The sequence below is a fragment of the Thunnus albacares genome, chromosome 2 (genome assembly GCF_914725855.1).
Source record: "Thunnus albacares chromosome 2, fThuAlb1.1, whole genome shotgun sequence".
NCBI lineage: Eukaryota > Metazoa > Chordata > Actinopteri > Scombriformes > Scombridae > Thunnus > Thunnus albacares.
Window position 1 is genome coordinate 2,781,730 of NC_058107.1, and position 24,683 is coordinate 2,806,412.

General features: G+C 40.8%; 1 protein-coding gene across 7 annotated transcripts in view; it reads left to right on the plus strand.

The window, feature by feature from the left end:
• Window positions 1-24,683, plus strand: part of cacna1ba (calcium channel, voltage-dependent, N type, alpha 1B subunit, a) — a 147,779-nt gene that overhangs the window by 116,348 nt on the left and 6,748 nt on the right. For 6 of the 7 annotated variants that reach the window (XR_006405207.1, XM_044362938.1, XM_044362960.1 and 3 more), the window contains 16 exons: window positions 56-61; window positions 1,327-1,443; window positions 1,631-1,696; window positions 1,822-1,913; window positions 3,408-3,558; window positions 4,832-4,959; window positions 6,172-6,268; window positions 8,536-8,641; window positions 11,023-11,130; window positions 12,066-12,181; window positions 12,786-12,967; window positions 14,610-14,745; window positions 15,317-15,436; window positions 19,051-19,089; window positions 20,679-20,925; window positions 23,369-23,586. Coding sequence is in view for 6 of the 7 variants with exons in the window: in XM_044362938.1 (XP_044218873.1) it covers window positions 56-61; window positions 1,327-1,443; window positions 1,631-1,696; window positions 1,822-1,913; window positions 3,408-3,558; window positions 4,832-4,959; window positions 6,172-6,268; window positions 8,536-8,641; window positions 11,023-11,130; window positions 12,066-12,181; window positions 12,786-12,967; window positions 14,610-14,745; window positions 15,317-15,436; window positions 19,051-19,089; window positions 20,679-20,925; window positions 23,369-23,586 (1,929 nt within the window). In the remaining variant the exon portion in view is untranslated. The remainder of the gene's footprint in view (window positions 1-55; window positions 62-1,326; window positions 1,444-1,630; window positions 1,697-1,821; window positions 1,914-3,407; window positions 3,559-4,831; window positions 4,960-6,171; window positions 6,269-8,535; window positions 8,642-11,022; window positions 11,131-12,065; window positions 12,182-12,785; window positions 12,968-14,609; window positions 14,746-15,316; window positions 15,437-19,050; window positions 19,090-20,678; window positions 20,926-23,368; window positions 23,587-24,683) is intronic. The other variant, XM_044362952.1, reaches the window with a different exon arrangement.

The window sequence follows — 24,683 nt, forward strand, 5'->3', positions numbered from 1 at the left end:
ATCTTGTTGATTGTCGTCCCCGGTGTTGCCATGCCCTGGTCCAAATCATCACTAGACTACGGTGAGTGACCTTCTGTTGCCGTTCTCTGCTCTTAGTTCACATACTTTGGTGTGATATTTAATATATTAAGCATTCTGGTCTCTTAAATGTGAGTTATAAGAGTACTGCAAGGATTTAGAATTACACTTCGGTAAAGTTGGGGGACTTGTAAGAGACGGATTTAAAAAACGATTGGTCAAAGTTATCCTGACATGCGCCTCATTACATAAATGTGATCGCAAATTAACATGTTGGTCTCATGTCTGAATAATCACCAGGTTCATCTAACGTAAAAGTCACAATGGCAGTTTTATAGGGTCACTTCCATGATGGCTCATGTCTGCCCTGAATGTGTCATGGGGAGTGTCCCTCACTCTAGTAGATCAGTAGAAGACAGTAGAAGTTTTTATATTCGTTCCAAAGTTCAGCTGAAGCTAACATGAGGCTTCAGTATTATGTAAATCGAGTCAATATATTCTAAAGTTACAGTCCGGAATGTTCTTTGCCGAGCTGTGGCAGAGGGATACTTTCTAGTAGTCGTACATAGATTTGTTGAACCATATACTATGTATATATTCACACTTACCCCCTCATCAGCTGTTATCAGCTCATCTGGTGACATGTTAGTCAATTAACAACAGTCAGGTGCCCATATGAACGTTGGAACAGGTTTTGCTGGCTGTAATCATTCCTTATATTCACACTGGACATCAAGAGATCCTTTCCTTAAGTGATGGGTACCAGCATCCATAGTCCGTGTTCTGTGCAAAAATGTATTTAAAAGTTTATTTGAAGTTAATATGAGAGTTCAGCAGTCTGAGTTAGTCAACTCAAGTGAGTATTTTCCAAAGTTATGGTCTTTTTAGTTCAACATTTCTCTTTGTGTTACTGTCTCTCCACCTCAGTTCAGCATGGAAACACTGTCTGTGAAAACACAAGGGAGGAACGTCGTATTAAAAACATGGTCACCCACTCGATACCCACCCAGACTACTAAAGCCTGATATTAGCTTCAGATAAACTTTTAAATACATTTTTGGAGAGAACAAGAACTGTGGATTTTGTCCCTCATCTCTTACAGTGGAAGTGCAGCAGCGAGGAATGTGTTAACAGTCCGTATGAACAGGAAGAATGATTACAGGGAGTGTTCCTGAACCTGTCCCTTAAAGGGGTCAATATGTCACCTGTGTGTGTTTGTAACCAGCTGAATGTGTGAGTGCTGATAAAGGTGTGTTTATCAGGGTAGTTGTTTGGTAAGTGCTTGATGTCGTTTCTGATGTCTAACAGGACAGGCTGCTCAACCTGAGCTTCCTGAGGCTTTTCAGAGCCGCTCGGCTCATCAAGCTGCTGAGGCAGGGTTACACCATCCGCATCCTGCTGTGGACCTTCGTCCAGTCCTTCAAGGTGCTCACGCACATTAACTCGTGCTCATGCGCTAACTGACATGTGCACACACATATTGCACGTATACCTGTACCCACATCCACGTACAGTAACTCCCTGCACACACAAACTCAAACATCCTGGCAGGAATCATTGTGAGTGGATATTAATAATTAAGTGTGTTTTGGTTTCCTATTGTTCCCTTCAGGCCCTGCCTTATGTTTGCCTGCTGATTGCTATGCTGTTCTTCATTTATGCCATCATTGGGATGCAGGTGGGTGATACGGACTGACTGTGGTGGTGACAGAGGACATGATAATCGTACAGTGTTACAAGGACCTGGCCTGAACGTGAAACATTGACAAAGACAGTAAAAATCAACTTGTGTCTTTGTTGTAGGTGTTTGGCAACATTGATCTGAATGAGGATACAGCTATCAATCACCACAACAACTTCCGCACTTTCCTCCAGGCTCTCATGCTGCTGTTCAGGTATACGCTTTATTATATACTGTACACACCTTATTGAGAATGCAGAGGGTTCTCTACAAAAAATACTGAAAAATCTGTCATCACTTGGATTTTTGAAAGGGCAAACAGTCTGGTAGGTAATTAACAACATAATACCAAAACAATATTTAGAAATGAAGTTGAACTTCAAGATATAAGTAAGCACTGAGAGTCATCAGTCAGGTAGAGTTGTAGAGCTCAGAAGACAATTTAATTTCTCTCTAAAACTAAAATTATTACCCTTTCAAATAATTACAAACCTGGAGGGAAACACTCTGGCTGTACATAATGTTATAGCTGGTCAAGTTCAAGCTACCTTAAACTATTTTATGTACTGTTGGGTAGTTTAACTGGAAGAAATACATCATATTTTATAAGATAGTCATATGTTTTGTATGTGAAATTTTAATCTGTAAAGTAATGATAATTTTTAAAAGTACAATAATTCAATCTGAAATGCAGAAGTTGTTCCTGTCAGGCCAAATGCTCTACCTCCACTCTTTTGTTTTGGGTATTGAACCCTGGTGGCAGCACTCTCCATGCTCCTGTAATTCATTTTGATCCTTCCTCGTGTTTACAAGATCATCTGAACTGGTTATGAGTTAGTGAGTATAAGGAACACACAATGCTCCTTCTGCTCTGCCAGACAGTAGTAATGCTGCTTCATTGTAACGGGGAGCAGAAACAAGCTCCAGTAAACAGTAAAACATCCTCCAACTCTGCAAGGAGCTGTTCCGTTCCATAGACTTTACAAGTTGTATTTTAAAATGTATGGTGAATTTAAATTTACCACCCATGGCTGGCACAATCTGAGATCCATTGCACATTTAACTGTGGTCAAGTTGTGTCTTGTCTTTATGAAATGAATTATTCATTGCATCTGAATTTCTGTAAATACTTGGATATCAGCCATGAGGCTCACACAGACCAAAAGCAGTTTCCTCAACAAACACAATGTGCTGGTTCTTATAAAGACATCAACACCTGACCCCTTCTCATGATGTCATCAAGCATGGCACATTTTTCATTTCTATCCCCATACTGAAATAAGAAGTGGAATGTGTGTTTCTGTAATTGTTTAAGTTATCTCCGTACCCTCTGGGTGCCTACGTCTGTACATGCTGAAGCAGTTCATGATATTCCGACTATAGAAGTTAAAAAGTTAAAATCACAGTGGCAGTCTCATGAACTCTTCTCTCACTGCAGATTTCCCACCCAACACCATTACTTGGTTTTAGACTGATTTTGATTATAGTTTTACTGGTAAACCATGAAGTATCGGTGACGCAACATAAAACATGGTTTACCGCACCAACTCCAAGCACACTATTGCACAATATCTGACAGGCATCACAGTAACATTAATCACATGTAATTCAATGATGTATCAAAAACAGCACAGAATTCAACCGTGTATTTTAAATGTTGTTAAAGGAACCAGTAAAATGTTTGTCTCTGTCTTTTTATGTGCATCAGGAGTGCGACAGGTGAGGCATGGCACGAGATCATGTTATCATGTCTGAGTCATCGACCCTGTGACGAGCGATCAGGGACCCATGGGAAGGAGTGTGGCAGTGATTTTGCCTACTTCTACTTTGTCTCCTTTATCTTCCTCTGCTCCTTCCTGGTCAGTACTGAAACACAGCTACATGTAGCTACTGAAATAGTTAGCATTCTTTAGTTCTTGTCAAGTGAACTTTTTGAAAACCAGACATTTTAATAAATCTGAAAGGAGAAATATGTATATATTTGTACCCGCCTCACGACCAAGAAAGGTGGACTCTGTCCCACAGTGAGTGGCTGACAATACACAATCTCCATATTGTATTTCAAGTCAGCTTATCTGCAGAGAGAAGTTAGCTGACACCTTCAGAAGCACTTCAGTCTAAACTTCTTCATCATTATTGCAAAGTCACCAGGTGAGACCAGGTGGTACAGCAAGGTTTGAAATGATTAGTGCTGGAAGCTTGGTGATATAGTGACTACTTTCTGGTGAACTACTATCAGCTGGTGAGCTAACTGCTAACATTCTAGCCATCTGGGAACATGCTAGCGCTAGTCAGTCACAATTAAGTTGCAAAGTGGGAGGAGCTGCTGGTTCAGAATTCCCATATTATTTTTTTCTTTTAATGATATCCTCAATGTTCCTCAACATAGAAGCAGACTGCAGATTATGTAGAGATCCTATACGTCTGACTTGGTATTTATGTAGGATTTTATCGCACAAACCCACATACTCATTTCCAAAGAATATTTTGTAATATCTTAAAATTCTGTGGTTTAGCAGTTATCGAATACTTTATTGCGAGACGAATCCAGCGCCAGTGCAGAGAGAAGGTGTAACAGTGCAGGACATCATTCCTCCACCTGACAGAGGAAGAATGTCGTAGGTTGCTGCACCTTCCCAGGTGGTCCATAGTAACTTTGTGCAGGATATTTGGGTCTGGATCTGGAAAAGGACTGGCCAGGTCAATGTTCCCTCCCTGTTGCTGCCCTGGCCTTCTGTGCCACAGGGTCATCTCAGCATCCCCTGAGCTCTGTCACCAGCATATCTCAGGCTACTGTCAGTTCGGCCATAAATTCGGTTACCTCTTGCCTTGTTTAAAAGGCAAAAAAATATCTTCCACTTCAACCAACCTCTTTGTGCGGAGTGCAGCTGAATGTGCTTACCAGACATTGAACCAAAATAGCAGGTGCGCATGGAGACACCCACACCCTGTTTTAATTAGTGAGCTGTAGAGGTGCTGATAGATGGATTTTGTTACCTTTCACTAGAACCAGGCCAGCTCTCTGCAAAAAAATGAATGTGTATTTCATTTAAAATGTCAAAACTGTTCCTTTAAATGCTGAGATGAGCAGGTCAAAAGACAGCTGTAAACTGATCTTACTCTCTGTTGCAGATGCTGAACCTGTTTGTAGCAGTCATAATGGATAACTTTGAGTACCTTACCAGAGACTCCTCCATCCTGGGGCCTCATCACCTTGATGAGTTCATCCGGGTCTGGGCTGAGTACGACCCCGCTGCGTGGTATGTTCAAACCTCCCTCTGGGCCCCAGAGAATAGCATACAAAGTAAAGTGGAGGGAATACCTTAACACCCTAACCTTACTCCTCTCTTCCCCGTTTGAGACTAAGGTGACTGAACAAAGCCTCACACAGAGGCCTTGTTCCAATACCTTGTTGTATGCAGTCAGCCACTGATGATCACTGTTATATTCAAGCTGTCCTGAACGTTGTGTTTATTTATGTGCTTGTTCTTTTCCGCAGCGGACGGATTACCTATAAGGATATGTACAATTTGTTACGTATTATCTCACCCCCCCTTGGCTTAGGAAAGAACTGCCCTAATAGGGTAGCATACAAGGTTTGCAACCACCAGACATTTCCGTCACTAGGGTGCTTTGTGTACCTCTATGCCAAGAGACTTTTAACTGAATGGCTGTGCACCAATAAAATCGCCTTTACACTAGCACCCGCCCCTCCAAACTGACTGGCTTTGGTTGATGATGCCGGAGTGGAAACAAAGCTTTCAAAGGCACGGCATTGTCCCAACATGCCGCCTGCCAGGCCTACTTTCTCCTGTCTATAATGTTTAGACGGCAGACACTCAACACATCCCATTTCTCCCAGATTTAACCCTAAAAAGTCATCACTGATCACTACATTCAGATCTTAAAAGACAATCCGAATCAGATCAAAAGCCCCACGAGGCACGTGATTCTGATCTTTTCACGAAGACGTCTGCCAGAGGAAAGCAAGGCTATGAGTGAAAGCCCCAAACAGAAGCTCGGGCTGGCATTGAAACCTTTGTCTCCGTGCACCCTGATTGAAGTACCAGGGGGATGTCTGTGAGCATGCTGAGGCAGACATCCCCATTACAATGCTGTCATTTCTCTTCCCTCCCATCAGCATCCTGTGTGTTGGGTCAAGCCATCCTCCCTTCTTCTCTCCCCTCCTCCCCTCTACCACCAAACTCACTCTTTACCATCCCATGTTTCCTCTCAGGGACCCTGAGCTCCACAGAGATGCATCCCCGTGCCCCGACACAGCGGCCGAGGATGGCATCCACCTCACATCTCACTCTAGGAAATCTATTAACAACAGATTTCTGTTTTTTTTGTACCTTTCCTTTACATTATTCTCTCATTTTGTTGATTTCTTCCCTTTGTTCCTCTCCTCCTTCTCTAACTCCCCATCCTTCTCTGTTTGCGTTTTGTTTTTATTTTCCTACCCTGTGAAGTGGCCGTATCAAGTACCTCGATATGTATCAGATGCTGCTCCACATGTCCCCACCCTTAGGTTTGGGAAAGAAATGCCCGCCGAGAGTCGCCTACAAGGTAGACCCTCCTCTTTCTAAGCCTTCTTCCCTGTGCTCGACAACGTTTCTCCCATTGGCGTGAACTCAAGCCAATGTCTGTGCTCTGCAGTGTTCCCTCCTTTCTTCACTTTGTTTTGCTAGCGCTCTGATATTTTTGGTGTAAGCCCCCACCTCATACTCCTCGTCTTTCCTGTTTCTTTGAGCATAGCTTCTTGTGTGGGGGTAAAACCCATCACTAATAATAACTACATAGAGCTTAACTAAGAAGACTTAAAGTTATGTTAATTACAACAAAGATATGTCACTATTTCCTTTGAATGGTACGCCCTAGTGGGGGTTTATTTTGTGGAGCAGTGTGTGTGTGTGTGTGTGTGTGTGTGTGTGTCTGTGTGTGTGTAGCTTCTGCTTTTCTGTGGGAGAAATACTTCCTATGTGTGCTTTTCACTTTGTAATTCTGTCTTTGCTGCTCATTCCCACTCATTCTTTCTCTCATCTCATCTCATCTCATCTAATCTCATTTCATCTCATCTCAGTCTATCCACTAGTGGAAATATTTGTGTGTGTGTGTGTGTGTGTGTGTTAGTATGTTAGTGCTGCACAGTATTAAGATACATGGGAGATAAAAACCCATGTGAATAAACCACATTCTGTATTTTAGCTTGGAAGTCAAATCTAATATCTCCAACATTGTGTGAATATTTTTTGGCGCGCAATGGGCCACATGCAAGAACATTGTTATATTCTTATTCTAAACCTCATCATTTTTTTCTGTGGGGTTTGCTTGTTACTAGTCAGATTTAGCAAACTCTCTGAACATCACAAGCCTATTGTGAATCGCTCATTTCAACTCGATGAATGCCACCTGTTCACGAGCGCCATCACTACTACATCAAATTCTCCATCCTCAAATTGCTATATAATGCTACCCATCCCACTCTGTGGACAATTTTAATTCACAAAAACATTAATGTCACACCTCTGAGCCTTAAGTTCAGCTGCTGACAATCAGTAGTCATGCTAAAGCAAAAAGATCCATAGATGGGAGGAGGTCAAGGGAATATCATCATAGTCCCAAAGATGGACGATAAGGGAATACATTGCATTAATGCTGTCAGTGGAAAAGATGTTCAGCTGGACTGTGACCTGCATAAAGACCATGAGGCAACTACTGAATTATAGAAGTTGTCACGCCAAAATCCTCAAGCCAAGACATTTTTTCATTCAAACCCCAGAAAGCCGTGACCCACATCACACTGACCAATAGAATATTCATTTTAGATTTAAAAAAAATGATAATAATTTGGATTCATATTGAATCTGCAAATTCATTTATGTATGAATTTTTAAGGTATGATGAGTGTTTTCCTCTTGTAGACAAAAGCAGACAATCTGCACCTGACTTGGATGACAGAACTGTTCATATGAGTGGTTCTTGCATGAGACCCATTCTGTGTCAAACAGCTACTTTGCCTTCTGTAAATTCTAGTTGTCAGTCTTGCAGCCTTTCTAATTGTTTGTGCAGCCTGTTGGTTTTGTGTGTGTGTGTGTGTGTTTGGCCCTCAGCTCTCCATCCCCGTCTCATTCTGACTCTGGTCTTTCTTACTTTCTGCACTGCCACTGATAGCACATGTAGGTGAATGCTTTTTGTGTTCAGGGGAGCTCAACTCTTACAGCAACAATCCCACAGCATCATGAAAGCATCCAATGGTGCCATTAGTTCTTTATGAAGCAAGTCTTCCTGCTAAGGCTGCCCACACTTTGTGGAATGGACACTCTTTATTGCTACTATTGCTGCCAGCGTACATGTAGAGCTTACTCAACCTTCTCAACCCCAAGTTGATGATTGCTAGGATGGCAACCACAGAGTCGAGCTCCTGCGACTGTCGAGGCACCTTCATGGTTATGCGTTTACATGCCTTCTCTCACCTTTTTTTCGGTCAATGTCAGTCTTGCACCAGTGCACTTTGACTTGCAGCGTAGTGCATACTGTAGCCAATAGCAGTGAATGTGAATGTCTAGTTTGTCTCTTCTGTACGTATTTGTCAAGAAAGCTTTTTGTGTGTTGAACTGAGTCTCAGTAACATTTATGAACATGGCCAAACACCCACATGTTTAACCAAATTTAGCAAAGCACCTGTAAGCTACTTGAAGCAGAATGAATCAATGAAGGGTACTGGATGCACAGCAGCACACAGATTGATTTCTCTGGGTGGACTTCTATGTTCTGATCAGGATGTTTGCTGTCACTCAGTGATCTAACTTTCACCCCACATCTCCTCTCCTCAGCGCCTCGTCAAAATGAACATGCCCATCGCTGATGACAACACCGTCCACTTCACCTCCACCCTGATGGCCTTGATTCGCACCGCCCTGGAGATCAAACTGGCCTCAGGTCAGAGAAACACTACACATCAGATGAGAACATAATCAAATCCAGTAAAATATACTATGATGCAGTCTTATCTACTGTATAGTTGGTATGAGAACTGATAGACAGATGAGATCACTGTCACCTCGGAGGCAGTGAGTCTGATTTCTGAATTAAAGTTACCAATTATGAAAGCACCAGTTTATAGCAAGTTAATGGAGATTTTGTAGAAATACTTGCTTGCTCCCTGGGTGGCTTCTTGCAGAATATGGACGTTGGAATTGTATTTGGAATGATGAATGAGGAGGCTGAAGTCTGGATCTGGGTAGCTCCCAATGGAGGAGAGCTTCTCACGAGCTGCTGATGTGGGATTCTCTCAACTTTACACTTTCATTGTTCAGACTCTCAACGCACAACTTTACTGTTTCTTGAGTAAGAAACTTATTGTAAAATTTTAGTCTGCCTGTCATTCCTCTGCTCAGAGTCCTCAGAGTCTTTGTGGATGACTGCTTTCAAAAGGTAAATGATAGCAAACGGTGAGGTGCTGTTTATGCAAGGCTTAGTGGGTTTAGATGGCATTAAAGACCCTGAGAAAGTGAACCACTGAACTAGGTTTTTGGTTTAATTGATTTTTAAAAATCATTTTCTGTTACCAAGTGCCAAGTCACTTATTTTGACTATTCATTTGTTCATGATGAATGTTTCAGAAAGAATACTAAAATATAAATTATAGATCTTTCTGAACAAGTTAGTCAGTGTTGTGTTGGGTGTGAACCAAAGTTCAGCATGAATGTGAGTGTGAATGGTTGTCTGTCTCTATTGACTGATGACCTGTTCAGGGTGTACCTGCTGGGATTGGCTTCAGCCCCTGCGACCCTCTAAAGGATAAGGATGGATAGATATTATTACTTAACATAGTGTAAAAGTGCTTAAATACAGAGGATGAGAGACAATAATAGAATAATGAATTCAATGAATTAAAAAACAGAATAATCTCCAGGAGATATAAAATCATATAAGTCACTTAAAAGACAGTTTAAAGGTATGTCTTTAGCTGATGTTGGTCCAAATTGTGAATGGTAGTTTGACATTTTCAGTTTTGGGGCCACAGTTACTCTCAGACATGTAGACATACAGTAGGAACCATGAGAAGAGCTTTTTCTGCTGACCGAAGCTGTGCACCCTTGAACATAAGGGCTTAGTAGGTCAGAAATGCAGCTTGTAACCAGTCCATTTGACACCTTATAAGTGATTAATGGAATTTTGAAGCAATGCTAGTGAAGAGATGCTGAAATTGGGGTAATGTGTTCTCTTGTCATAGTTCCAGTTAAAAGCCTTGCAGCTGCATTTGCACCAATGGAAGACAGTTTATTGCCTTTTTTATTGTGTGCTAAATATAGACAGTTAGAATAATTGAGAGAGGATGAAATGAAGGCGTGAGTAACTTCCTTCAGGTCAATGGCAGACAGAAAGGACTGGATCGTTGAGATGTTTCTCAAAACAGGACTGTGCTTGGTAATCAAAGTTCAGATTTATATCAAAAATGACTGACAGACAGCTTGGTACTGGTTGGCATGAAGCCAAGTTGTAAATCTAGAAAAATATAAAGATCTCAGTCTCATTAAGCTGGAGAAGGTTACAAGACATTCAAAAAGAAGTCATGTACTTTGTTATGTCATCATTGACATTTTTGTATGTGGTTTAATATCATCCTTCTAATAAAACTAAACTATAAACTAAATAAATATGATGCACGGGCTGAATATATAGTGGGGCACCACTGTAGCTAATAATATATTCATTGTAATTTCCTGATATAAATTGAGGTTGACTTAGCATGAACAACCTATGTTTTTAATGGGTTTATAATTAAATTAAAGTCTCATAAAACTTAAAACATCAAGAGCAAAATGAAGGTAACGGTAATGTGTCAGAGATGTCCGGTTTAAACAGGTTGTTGGGAACAGCAGTGTAACACAACAAAAAGCAAACGAAACAAGCAAATAAAACTCCAAAACTCAACTCCTCATTATCAAAACGCAACCTTTAGCAGTCAGCTGGTCCCCACCGGAGTGACAGATGTGTTTTTGCTCTCAGAGCTGGAAATGAGCAAATATGTCTCCCATTTGGACTCATTAGCAGGCTTTGTGCTGCGCTGGGTGTGTCTGCTGCACTCTCTCTCCCGGCTTCACCGCCTCTGCACTCCTAATGAGGATTTCTCTTTGTGCCTCATCTCAGGATCAATTCATTTCCTGCTTTTCCTGCTCTGTGCTGTAAATGTAAAATTAACCAATTAGAAGTTTGTCTCTTTTTTTCTTCTTTTTTTGTTTAAATAGTGTGGTATACAGGGCCGTGACGGGCAGAGGAGGGTTAAAGTCTTTCTCTTTGTTTCTTTGGATTTACAGGTATGGTGGCCCAGCGATTATCTGACGCTGAGTTAAAGAAGGAGTTGTCCACAGTGTGGCCAAACCTCTCTCAAAAGACCATGGACCTGCTAGTGACGCCACATAAACGTAAGCATTTCAACAAGCTGTATCACTATACGCAGTCTCCTTAAGGGAAGTTTAGCCACATCACATTGACTGATAACCTCAATCAGAAAAGTAACTTGTGCATATGAATTTTAGTGACTCAAATCAAATGTCTGTTGTTTTACTTTGTGACAGCCACAGCAGTTCAATGTTGCCACCAAATATACAACAGTTCCTCTCATTTCTGTGACATCCTTAATATCTCTACTAGTAATTAACATGGCCAGTGATATTTTGTACAGTCACCCCAAAATATATCTCAGACAGTGTGTGTTTAAACATCTCAGAGTATTTCTAAGTCAGAAGAAATTTGATGAATAGATTTGAACTCAAGTCTGTGAGTTTGAGTAAAAGTGAAGGATTTTTACTCGCTTACTATCTTCCACTCAAGTCAGAAATGTCACTTTTAGCAGTTTTGATACAGGCCTCGGTGAGTACATGTGTGTTAATGTGAGAGTACCAGTTGCACGTGTCCATCCACGGGTGCAAAAGACAAGACTTACTGTGTGGTTGATGAGTTGTGAGCTTTGCTTTTGCTGCCACCTTTTGGTCTTTACTGTCTCACTACATGAAATATATTCCCAGACATCTGTTGTGATGCTTGTTTTGTTTACCTTAAAAATCTATTTTAATTACTTACTGTGAATTAATCAAGTCATTTACTGTAAAAGTTTCTTTTCTCTAAACTAAACCATTTGAGAGACAAATAGGCAAATAGAGACGAGTCCAAGAGGGAGGAATGAGTCAGCAGAATCTCCTCTCTTCCACTCCCCTGCCCTCCCTTCTCTCCTCTCCACTGTCTCCTCTCCTCTCCTCCCATCCTCTCCTGTCCTCATTGTCTCCACTCCTCCGTCTCCTCTCCTCTTCTCTCCTCTTCCCTCCTCTCCTCATCATGTCTTCTCTCCTCATCTCCTCAGCCAATGAACTGACAGTAGGGAAGGTTTATGCGGCCCTGATGATCTTCGATTACTACAAGCAGACCCGAGCCAGGAGGCTGCAGCAGCAGCAGCAAGAGAGTGCGTCAGGCTCACAGGTACAACATCCACACCACACATGCCTGCACACTGCACACACACTGCACACACACACACACTCAATCATAGACATGCACTGATGTACACACACATTGGATGCAGTAGTGCAAACCTGTATGCATGCGCTCACATACATTTTGCCTGCACACACTGATAGATACTTTACTGTATGCCTGCATGCATACACACATGTAGAGAAGATGCTTTTGTATCCACTGGCTGTTCACTGGTGAAGTACAAAATCTATCAACTGCTTTCACAGTTGAACAATTCAAACTTTTAAAAGCATCCAGTGATTGGTACCTGCTAAAGTAGCTTGTGTTGTAGGCAGACTTACCAGCATCAGCCAAACATATATTTGGCTGCAGGCTGGTGGTCATTTGCAAGCTTGCACATCTACAGACGCATGTTTGTTTCAAAAAACACTCACACATACACACCGATGAACTGCATACAAGCATGACCGCAAGAAAAAGAATATTCTGGACCAAGTCTCCACATCTGGGTGGCACTGAGCCACCGCTGTCAGACCCAGGTCCAACAATATTCTGCCTGCTGCCTATGAATGTCTTCAGCATGATGCCATCCGTCTCTCCTCCACAGTGCAAGGTTCGGGCTCTGTTTAAGCCATTGCTGCCTCTGACTCACATGCAGGAGAATGACCCGCCTATGATGCCAAACAGTGTGGAGCCTCTCAGCGTGCTTCAGCCCCAGCCCGAATCCCAGGCCAAGCCCCAGCCACAGACCAGACCTAGCTCCAACTCCCTAAACAATGGAGGCACTCTGTAAGTTCAACGCTCCAGGAACTAAAACTTCAAAACATCAAGACTAAAAACTACAGTTGGGTCTAAATAAACCAAGTGTGGATTTATAACATCAACAATTTAAACCAAGGCTAGGTTTAATGCATCAAGGTTAAAAAGACTGGGTTTACTACTCAAAGACAAAAAGCTAAGATGAGGTTTATCACATAAAAAACTGAATGAATACTACAAACGTACCAAAACATAAAATCACTGTCACTGCATTAAGACTGAACATAAAGACAAGGTTCACTGCATCTGTTATCACCAGGTTTACCAAGGATGCAGTTCAGGTTTACAACATCAAGGATGCAGATCAGGTTTACTGAGAGCAGAAAGAAAATGAATATTACATTTACTACATCAAGACCAAATATGTGATTGTCATTCTTTAGCACTAACCCAATGACTTGTGATTTCTGTAGGAGTCTGATAATTCATGACTCATCCATGCAGTGTTGCAGATGAGCAACAACAGTCAAGAAGTTAAACTATAAATTCACTATAAATGTCAGAGGCGTCTACAGTGGGACCACCAGAACACCTCGTAAGAGAAGAAGTCTGCCTTGACAGTATCAAAGTAGACCTAGCCTGTGTTAATCAACATTAGACTCATAGAAAGACTCTCTTAAATGGTGCACAGCACATTTTATATACTAACAGGTTCACTACATAGCGGTTGATGATTGTTTGTTTTCTATAGTTATTTTGCTCACTAGCGATACAGTTAGTATTTCTTGTTCAGATGAAAACAGCGTGTTGTAAAAGGTTACGTCTGAGGTTTCCGGACTTGCTGTCGACTCTTGAAGGAATCTCGCCTCTCATCCAGAAAGCTCCTTCAGTTGTGACTGACTGGCGTGGCGTCCCAGATATTCACCTCTTTGAGGATGACGTTCACATACAGTATATGGAGGGATTTCTGACACGGTGAATCTACTAGATAATGCACTGTACTGTCTGAATTCCAAGCACACCACACCGTACACTGCTCTCTGTTAAAAATCCACCAATGCAATCCTCCATGTGTATGTGTATATGTGTGTGAATGTGTGTCTGTTATATAGGGAACAGTTGAATGGCACATCCTGACCCAACTTGTTTTTGGTTGTACTTTAAGCTACCTTATTCCAGTAAATACCTGCAACTCTTCCACAGTCAGAACTGAAGAAACTTTTCAGATGGCAGGCGTAGCCACCTTTGGTTTAGCACTTCTAGACACAGTAATCTGTGACCTGGATGACTGAATTGTTCTCGTTAATTATTCAGATCCCCTCCCCCCCCCCCAAATAAAAAATTATCATCAACTACAAAGATAGTCATGTTAGCTGTTGGATAGTGTAACAATATAACACAATGGTGTCAAAAGACAAGTTAAAATGTTTTTTTCACTGTTAATTTACTACTTTATGAAAGAATGTGTATGTCAGTAAATCAAGGTTTCATTCAAACCACTCAACTGTACTCACAGACAGTTCACTAAATGATCAGGAATGAAAATGATTAGATGTTATCAAGTTATCAAATGAGGGTCCTGCTGGGTGTCTTCAGAGTGAAAATGGTAACTTCTGATCTATAAGATTTACATTGTATTGTTATGCTGTGTGGTGGCTGCAATAACACACAGGCCAGGTCATGAGCACAACATTAAGGGATCATCTTCCTGGGTGATGGAGAAACCCATAGAAGGGTCCCGAGCTAAGGCGATGCAAAACCTGTCCAGGGGCCCATCAGAGGACACACCGGACACTGCCGTCATTCAGGTACTGTAGATAAACACATGCCCAACATGTACTGTGTAAGAATAAAAGGTCATTGAATAGAGCATGTTATTAACATCTACTAAGTAAAAGAAGAGTTTAAAGCAAGAATAAACACTTTGCTCATGTGTCAGCCAGCTGAATAGTTCAGGGAATGATGGCTAATGATGAATAAACAGCTGAATACATGCACACATGTAGCGTAATTCCATCTTTCCTCAATATTTTTCGCTTGGCCTTTATTTGTTTGTGCTGGCTCTTATTTGAATGCCATTTTTTATTTGTGAATTGATGGCATCTACTGTACAGGTGCAGGGACTGAACATTAACTATCATTGACCAGTTTTTCTGGAAGTTTGTTTTGGCTCCAGTGGTCAAAACTTGCTTAATGCAGCTTTTAAGTTTGAGGTTTAAGTTGTCGAACATCTGCTGAAGAATAATGTTGCTGAGGGAGAAATACAGAAGAAAAGTAAGATTTAGCTGTTACTTCCTTTTCCCTTCTCCACACTGCCATACACCCGTGTGCCAAAGTATATTCCTATAATGATGCTAATGGGCTTGTGTGTGCGTCCAGGAGTCGGTAGAGATGAAGAAGATGGAGACCAGTGCCAGCAGTACAATTGCAGTTCCTGGCTCAGGTCTGGAGAACCAGGGCAGGGCTGCCTCTATGCCTCGACTCAATGCTGAGCTGCAGGTAGCCCTCTTCTATTCCTCAACACATTTGGAGCCTGATTTTGATGTAGTTCTATTTGTAGTCACATTTTAGTCATTTTAGTCTAGGTTGTGTTGGTCTAATTTTTGTCATTTATACTTTCTAATTGTTCAGAGGCTACAGTTGTCTCCATCTGTATTACAGATACTTGTTCTCTCCACTGCAGAGCAGAACTGTCTGGGTTTAGCTTGAGACAAGCACCTAATAACATTAACACAGTAATATTCCTATTGCAAATACCTACAGTAAGATTTAACTGCCTACATTAATCCTGCACTCATTCCTCCTGACGGTCAATAAACACTAAATATAGCCAGCTGAAGCTAATGTTCATGTAATAATGTTACATTTGCTAACCTTTTCAGAAATGTAGGTGTGCTGGCCTGCATGCTTTTTTACATATTAACAGCTATTTTGTATAATTTTCAGTGGGAGTGTAGATGAATTTAGTCTATACATCTGTAATGTAACCAGTAATGTTGTCAACATCACTAGCAGAGATGCTGCTTAAAAGTGTCCTGCGGAGTTCTCTTGTAGACAAACATTCAGTGTTACACACGATGCATTTCAGTGAATATCCTTGAGGTCTAAAAGAGTGTCGAATGCATTTCCTCCCTCATAAAACATTTGCAAATCCAATTTAATTTTATATCTTGCATTGTTTACAGTCATGTTTAATAGCTTTCAGTCTTCTTCTTCACTGCCTTTATTGGTGCACTGATGAGCGGAATAGTGTGAAACCATCGGCAGAAGTGTGTATCGGGTCACCTGCATGCATGCATGTATGCATGTGCATCCCCGTACGTGTGCACATAACGAAGGGAGGACACACTCATAAAAAACCTGCATCATAGCGCAACTAGAGGTCTGAAACTCCCCATGGTCTTTTAATAGTGCAACTTTTGTAGCAGCAGAAGATGCTGTTTTGCTAATTAGGAGCACATATGATCCACAGACACATGCAGGTCGCTGAATAAGACTTTGCATTAAAGCAGTAAATTGCTTATTTGTCCTTTTGCTAATATGCATATTATTGATTGTAAAACTTTGGTTTCAAAGATGACTTTTTCAGTTTCGTGTCTGGTTTTCATTGGATGGCCACCAATGAATGTTTGTTATCATAGTTTTGAACCACAGTGACTACCGCCCTCTGATTTCAACTTGCAAGCACAAACACACCGACGTGATTGGAAGTCATTCTCTTTAACGTGAGCTATAGCTCAATATTTTTGATGAGTGAGGGAAAAAGATTGAGTTTGCCGTGCCTACATTACTAAGAGTCAGTGGCTCTTCATAACAGCGCAGTGAACTGTCACATAGAACATTTATATTGAGAAAGCAGGGAGGAGCTGGGACTCACTATTCATCCAGTTAAGGCTGAAAAACTCCAATGAATCCTTCACTAGATCCCAAGAAATATAATAAGCTCCTCATTTCCTGAGTGATGTTGATGTTGATCGATTCATGCATTTAAAGTGCATTCCTTTCACAGCCCAATTGGAAGAGCTGTTGTTGATCCTACGCTCACTGCAGAGGAGAAGTCTACAGTAATCTGATTAGATCCTGGCGGGCCGCCAGCTATTTGTCCGGTATCGTTTTTCTCCTGCTGCCAACCGAAAAGATGATAGTGGCTCCAAATGGCTTTGGGCCCAAGATTCACTGGGAGAGGAAGACAGTAATTGGGTTACTGTAGAAGAGAGAGAATTTGGAGTGGGGGATTAATGAGAGGATGTAAGGAACGGGGGCGGGATGTTGCCTTGTTGACTTGCTGTCTTATTTTTCTCACCTTTTGGAACAGAGAGCAGGAAATCCTTTAGCCAATTCAATTAATGCTGGCCTTTTGGAAATTGCCTGCTCTTGCTGGAGTATGATGGGAACTGTACCATGCAGTCTGAACTTGGGGCTCCAGCCTGAGTGCCAGCAGTCCATCTCTCACTCTTGGTAGATTGCTTTTCTTTTGCTTAATTTGAGCTCGGATCAGGAGCTGACATCTGTTAATACCAGCTCTCCTCAAGATCCTTCTTGGGGCTGTGGTGACATGGGAAATCCAAGTCAATTCTACTCACAGTGAAGTCCCAAAGAAAGCACAGCCCACACTCAGTTTCTTTAACCCAGCTGATATGGGACATTCAGTACTGATTTTGTGGTTTCATCACCTTTTAATACAGTATGTGCAGGACCCCGTTTTAATTTGCTCCTGAAAACAAGACTGGCAGGCAAGAACAGAAGGAATCAAGGCTGATATGTTGTCAGAGATGCTTGTAAGAGTCCAGGATGTGCTGAAAGAAGCAGAGGGAGTGAGTGCATCTTGCAGTGCATCATTTTGTCTTATTGCCAGCTGATGAAATGTGTAAGTAAGATCACAGTACAGGATTCACCTGAAGATTATCACCTGGTAATATGATATGCAGAAGTAACAAATTCAATTTCTTTTCTGGTCTGGATTTTGAGGTACTTGAGTGATGTGTTTAAGGGTCTACACCTTTACTTATACTTTACACTACTTGTCAGAGGGTAACTTATTTTTTTTTACCGTTACATTTAGCTGACACCTGCAGTTACCTCTTTCATATGTAAGAGAAACTGAAATTGTGTTTCCATCCACCTGTCTTTATTCTTATTTTCAATTTACACATAAAAAAACTTGAATGGCAAAGCCTGCAAATTTACACTTGGCTGAGGAGGGAAGGTTGGTGTATCAGTAAAAGCCAATGGAAACAGACTTCATGCACTTAACATCAAGACTTACATTATGTGACTAAATGTCATATTTCCATTATGTTTTCTACATAGTTTTTCATGTTTGAAGTTTGACTGGCATTCTTCTAATTACACCATCTTGTTTGCACTGTTCTTCTGGTCTTTGGCGCCCGACTGGAAAATTAATGTCACCAGCTGTATATCTCGATGACCATCCCACAATATTCACAAAATGACAGTGGATGGAAACGTCTATTCATTAGAATTTTCTTTTGATGATTTTGCGGAAATTCAGTTAAAATTTGCACCACACTCGGACAGAAACCTAGTGTCAGAAAATGCTTCTTACATGTTTACTTATCAATAAGTAAATAATGTTACTTATTGATAAGTAAACATTCTGAATTGGACCATTATTTACAACGAATGCATTTACTTTTGATGCTCATGTACATTTTGCTGCTAATACTTGTGTACTTTTAGCACACACTCACTGGGATTTGTGTACTTTTAGATGTAAGACATTAACTGGAAAGAGTGTTTTTAAATAATAAAAGTATTAGTTATATTTAAAGCCACTATGTGTAGGGAATGAACATTTCTGCCTTTGGCACTGTGGCAGACAGAAATACTCACCACTACCCTCTCTGTGCTGAAAGCAAAACACACACACTGCACCAATTTTCACTCCTTTTTCTACAAGCAAAAACAGCATCAGAATAATTAGAAAAATGTTATCATCACTGAAAAGTTCTACACAAAGTGGCTTTAAGTAAAAGATTTGAACACCTCTATCACTACAAACTGCAGATATTGCTGATCTTGCTTAATATTCCTCGTCTTTTTCTCTGCTGTTTTCTTTCTGTTTATCTGGTCCTTATCCTTCTGCATGACAGCGGAGCCACTCACGCCACTCTCCAGGGATTCATCTAGCTGTATGTACCCGCTGTCACTCTACATCATACTTGTTTGTGTTTGACATTGTGATGGTTATCAACCTACAGTCCCAGTACTGTAGGATCTGTGATGGGAGAATGTCACGGTGGACTCACATGGGTCAGTATCACCATACAATTAGGTTCAGTGTTATTCATGATTGTGCTTCTTTTATCTTCTGTCATTATACACATACCGTAGTTGATTCTTTATGTATAAAGACAGAATATTAGTGTCCAGGCAGGGCTGTAGCCATGATGTTCGAAATACTGAGATCACAAGTCCAAATTTTTCTGTATTTTTAAAAAAATGCAGAAAATGTCATATTTTATTATTATTCAATTATTCGTCTCTCCCTTAATGACGGTCTGAATGTTGTATTGAGTACACTGCCATTTATGTAATTCTAGTAGAGATTACTCTAACTCTCTTTAAATCATTTAGTTTTTTTGCCTAAAAAAGGTTAAAATTTGAAATATTTTATCTAAAAAATATCACTATCAACATATGTGATATGTCTTCTATATATGTCCTAGAAATGTCAAACTGATAGTTGTCAACATATTTCAATAAAAAAAAAAAGAAGTGTCAATCTCATGGTGGCACTAGAGGAAAAGTCAGAGGATCACCAAAGTCATTAGAGTGTTTCCTCTGAGGAACATCTGTGATAAATATCATAGCAATCCATCCAATAGTGGGTCAAGATAGAGAACTTTAGTGTGATCCAGAAATGTCAGCCTCATGGTGGTGCTAGAGAAATCAGGGATTCTCCAATAACAGCAGGATCCATCCTCTGGGGACCATGAATATCTGTACAAAATGTCATGGCAACCATCCAATAGCTGCTGAGATGTTTCAGTCTCCACCAAAGTGTTGGATGGATTGACATTCCGATCCCTGGTGCCATGTCGCCAGCATCTCATGGTCTACTTCTATACAATTACATTAAAAATAATACTCTTAAATTATGAATTACATTTACCAAAATCTGTACCTTGTCAGGTTAGTGACAATTTCTCTACTTAATTTCCAGAAGTAGGATAAACATCAATGAGTTCAGATGTTTGTAAATGCAGGAACTCTTCTGTAGCTCGTTTTGAATGAATTATCTCCTGTTGTTTTGGATGGTACATCTGGTCCTTTATCCTTCAACAGACAATGAAACTGTTGTTATTAAGTAACAGCTGCATTGTAGGTGCAGGCCGGCCAGGTGTTCCCACTGCTCTAATGCCAATGTAAAGCTGACAAAAGCTTTCTCATTCCCTTTGTCTCATGTGGCACAATAGTCAGTAGAAACAAATTGTTCAGTTAGGTGATGCAAGGTAGTCTAATAATTTCATCTCTGCTCTAATGCCTTTCCTTTTGTCAGTGCCTTTAATCGTACAGTAGACTAAATAAAACTCTACTTTTATCATCTGCATCTGCATGACTGAAAACATCACAGTGCCTCAGTTCAACAAGGAGGTGTACTGTATGTACCGTTGTAAGAGTCAGCTGTAGGAGTCATATGAAAACCTTCTTCCTGGATGAGAGACTTGAGTCAGACATGATTCTCAGAGCTTCTGTACCTAACTCCCTCCTCTCTCAGTCTGTCCCTGATGCCAGCCCCATGAAGCGCTCTGCCTCCACTGTGGCCCCACAGCGTCCCCAGGAGGTCAACCTGAGGGACTACACCCTGGAGAAACCCAGCCAGGACAGACCCCATCACCACCACCACCACCACCGCTGCCACCACCGCAGAGACAAAGACAGAGACAGAGATAAAGACAGAGACAGAGAGAAGAGGCAGAGGTCTCTGGATACACCTCTGGGTGGACAACCTCCCAGCTCTGCTGGTTAGTCAGCATGTACACACACACACACATACACACACACACACACACAGTGTAGAGACCACCAAGGCTTTACTACCAACAGGACAATGTGGGCAGCTGCCTCGGGACCCTAGAAGTCCAGGCAGAGGTTTTTATGGGTTAAAAACCGATGGATAACCTACCCAAATTCCAAAAATATAAATTATATATTTGAATATATAATTCAAAGATGAGTTTACTGCTATTTTCACCATCAGTAGAACATTCTGGGTGATTGAAATACAATAGATGATCATAATATCTGTGAAACAAATCCCAAAAAATCATTGTCATTTAATTTTTGCATAGGCTCCTGACTTCTGAAAGCTTGTTTTTTCCCCAACCAAAATTAATTTATAGTGAACATTAGAAATGACATAAATAATAATTACTGGTTACTTACTAAATTACAGCATAAGTTATGAAAGTAAGGTACGATATACCAAGGCTGGAGATAGAAAAAAGAAGCTATAAACAAAACAACTGTGATGATTTATCCAGTCTGACCTCTGCATGAAGGTCATCCAAATATTTCTTGATTTTAATGTCAAGTCTATAACAAGTGTAAACACCTTTACCCGCACCATGGAACAATACAACTTCGCGTTCATCCTCACCTCCTCATGTGTGGAAGCTGGACAGCACCTTATGTAAGAGGCCACCCTGCAGGGTCTCAGCTGTGATAGAGATCAGCTCTGTACAGTTCACACACGTGCTCTTTATTACTCAGATAAAAGAGACTGACAGACATGAACAGCCAACGACCCACTAATTTATGATCCGCCTCTCTGCAGGGCGAGACGGTGGAGAGAGAAAAATGTCAGCAGAGATGATAAAAATCCTCTTTGGTGTCTGAATGCTGCTGCACAGCTCTGTAGTTCAGCTGCTGGTGGAGCTGACAGCATGAAGAAAGTCTAACAGTATGATTTTTATATGTTAATAATAAGAGCAGTATTTTTCAGCTGAAGATCCTGATAGAAAGTGTTTAATATTTAAACACTGATACATTAACATGAGTGTTAATAAATGCATAGTCAGGCCTCTGTGAGAGCACACAGTTGCATTTAAACATGTCTGGAGACATTTCTAATGGGCCGTCCTTTATAAAGGATTTTGAATTTGCAATTAATGGATTTATGAATGGTTAGTAAATTCCTTACTAATGCTTTATAGATCAGTTATAAGTCATTCATAAGAACAAGTTTTGGGTTGCCAGGTTATAAGTAATCTGTCATTCAAAAAAGCCAATAAAGGGTTGAGTTTGTCACATTGTAATAAGTCATAATGTCTTCAGTTCTACTGTTAATGGTAGTGAGTCATTAATAAAGGGTAACATGTCACTTATAAAAGGTAAAAAACAAACAAAGCAAAATGTAGTAAATCATCTAATTTGAAGAGATGATTAAATGCTTCTTACAGTAATCCATCAAGTCTGCAGTTGTACAGTAAATAAGTTAATAAATGGATTTTAGTCTCTTATAGATGACTTACTAACATTAATAAAGCCATTAATTACAACTTATAGACTCTTTATAAAAGGTGTCTTCATTAATAATATTTCCTATTGTTACATTACTTATTTACAGCTTATTTACTGCTGATCTGAGTCAGATATAATGTCATGATAATACACTTAAACTCACCTCAAGTGGTTGTCATTAGAGACAATATGTAACTCCTTGCTGCAGTGTTCACAAGACCACAATATTCCACAGTGAAAGATACAGTATATATTAGACGATACACCATCAGAGGCCTGGACATTTCCAACAGCAGTAGAGGGCCTGCAGGCCAGATGTAAGAACCTTCCCATCAATAACCAGGAGTGTTTGTAGAGGACTTGAAATGAGCTGAACACGTTTAGCAGTGACAGGATCACCCTCAGCCTCTTCTCCAGCTCTTTGTTGTCTCCCACTGTGCTTTCTATACTCATGGCCAATTGTTCTTCAATTACATCATATCATATATAATCCTCAGCAAGAATCAGCGGGTACATGTTATCAAATCATCTCACTCTGAAAGACTTTAGGTATACCCTTCCAAGACCTGTAAGAATCTGGTAGATGTTTCCTGTGTATCTCACCAAAAGTTTCCCATTTCTTACCAACAAAAAGAAATGCCTTGACATGAGGACTGGCAGTCAGGCTTGTCAAGTCAAGATACCAAAAGATACAAGTCAAGACACTAAAATGATCTTAGTATGACGCTTGTTTTTTATACCACTTAACAACACTATTGTCCCAGAAAAGCACAACAGTAGTAGCTCTCTTCCGACAGTGCTGCAGTGTTTTGAGGTGGGTTTGTCCTTTAAAGCAGATGCCTTACTGTCAGATATTGACATAGAGCCCACAGTTCCTCACAGAACTGCAGCTAAGAGCAGCTCAACGTCACTGCTGTCACCCTGTGATATCTTCCTCCATCACAGGTGCACCAGGAGAGGCAGTGCCAGACCCAGTTACCTCCAGAGAGCGAGCCCACGACCGCGGACGCTCCCACGAGAGGAAACACCACCACTCATCAGTAGACAAGCAGCGCTACTACTCCTGCGACCGCTACTGCAGCCGGGAACACTGCCACACCAAATCTGCCACCGCCAGCTGTGCCGCCTCCCCCAGCGAGGCGCAGGAAACCAGCAACAAGCAGGTGGGAGGGCACAGGCGTGTAGAGTAGGGTCAGACAAGGCTTTAGACCAGGTGAAGGTGATGTAGATCGGATAGCTGATTTTGACTGATTTGTTTGACCTCAGAATGTCATTCATATCAGGGTGGAAACACTCGGAAAGCACGTTTACTGTAGACACTGAAACTGTCCAACGTTACTGCTCATAATGATATTAATAATAATGACAAAGACATTCAGGTAGACTTGTGTGGAATCTAGTTTGGCAGTGGTAAACACCAGTATGTCCAAAGCAGGCAGTAACAAAACAATGACAAGACAAGAAATTGTGGAGCTAATTAAAAATAATGGGCTGTGTGTGTTGTTTCTCTACCAGCCATCTCAGCTACTGATCTCATTAACTTCATCACAGTTTAACAAACTCCTGACAAACTAATATTTACCTCCAGCTGCTGACACAAATCTGAGGACAAACATTTGCTGAGTCATCTTCAAAAAATGTATTTTGTTTAAGTGGCTGATTAAACCAATTCCAGTTTGTGTGCATATGAAGGGAAGCGTTCAGAGATACATATGTTATATCATTCAGCAGGACTGCATAAAATGCAATCATTAAGCAGATGAGAAATGCTGTCAACAAGTAGTGAAACAGTTCAACAAGCCCTATAATATTCCTGTAGGGACATATCTGGTGGTTTTAGTGACTATACAGTGAACTTAATATACTTTATATTCTTTTTTGCTATAACATTAACTGCAATGTTTTTAGCCATGCTAGCAGTGTGGCTCTAAGGGCGGTAAAGTCGGTGGGTTGGTCTACCACTTTGTAGTAGTAGTAGTAGTGTTAATAATATTAGTTTTGTCCAGACATTCATGCCCCCCTCAGTATAAATTGTAATAACTTTGATGATCATCATATCAGGTCAAATACGACCAAATACCTGCAAAACAATGGTGTTCCTAACAGCCTCGGCTGTACTTTCTGTTAAAGTGCTAATTAGCAAATGTTAGCGTGCTAATATGCTAAAATAAGATGGTGAACATGGTATACATCACACCTGCTAAACATCATGTTAGCACTGTCACTGGCAGCATGTTAGCAAGCTGACATTTTATAGCCT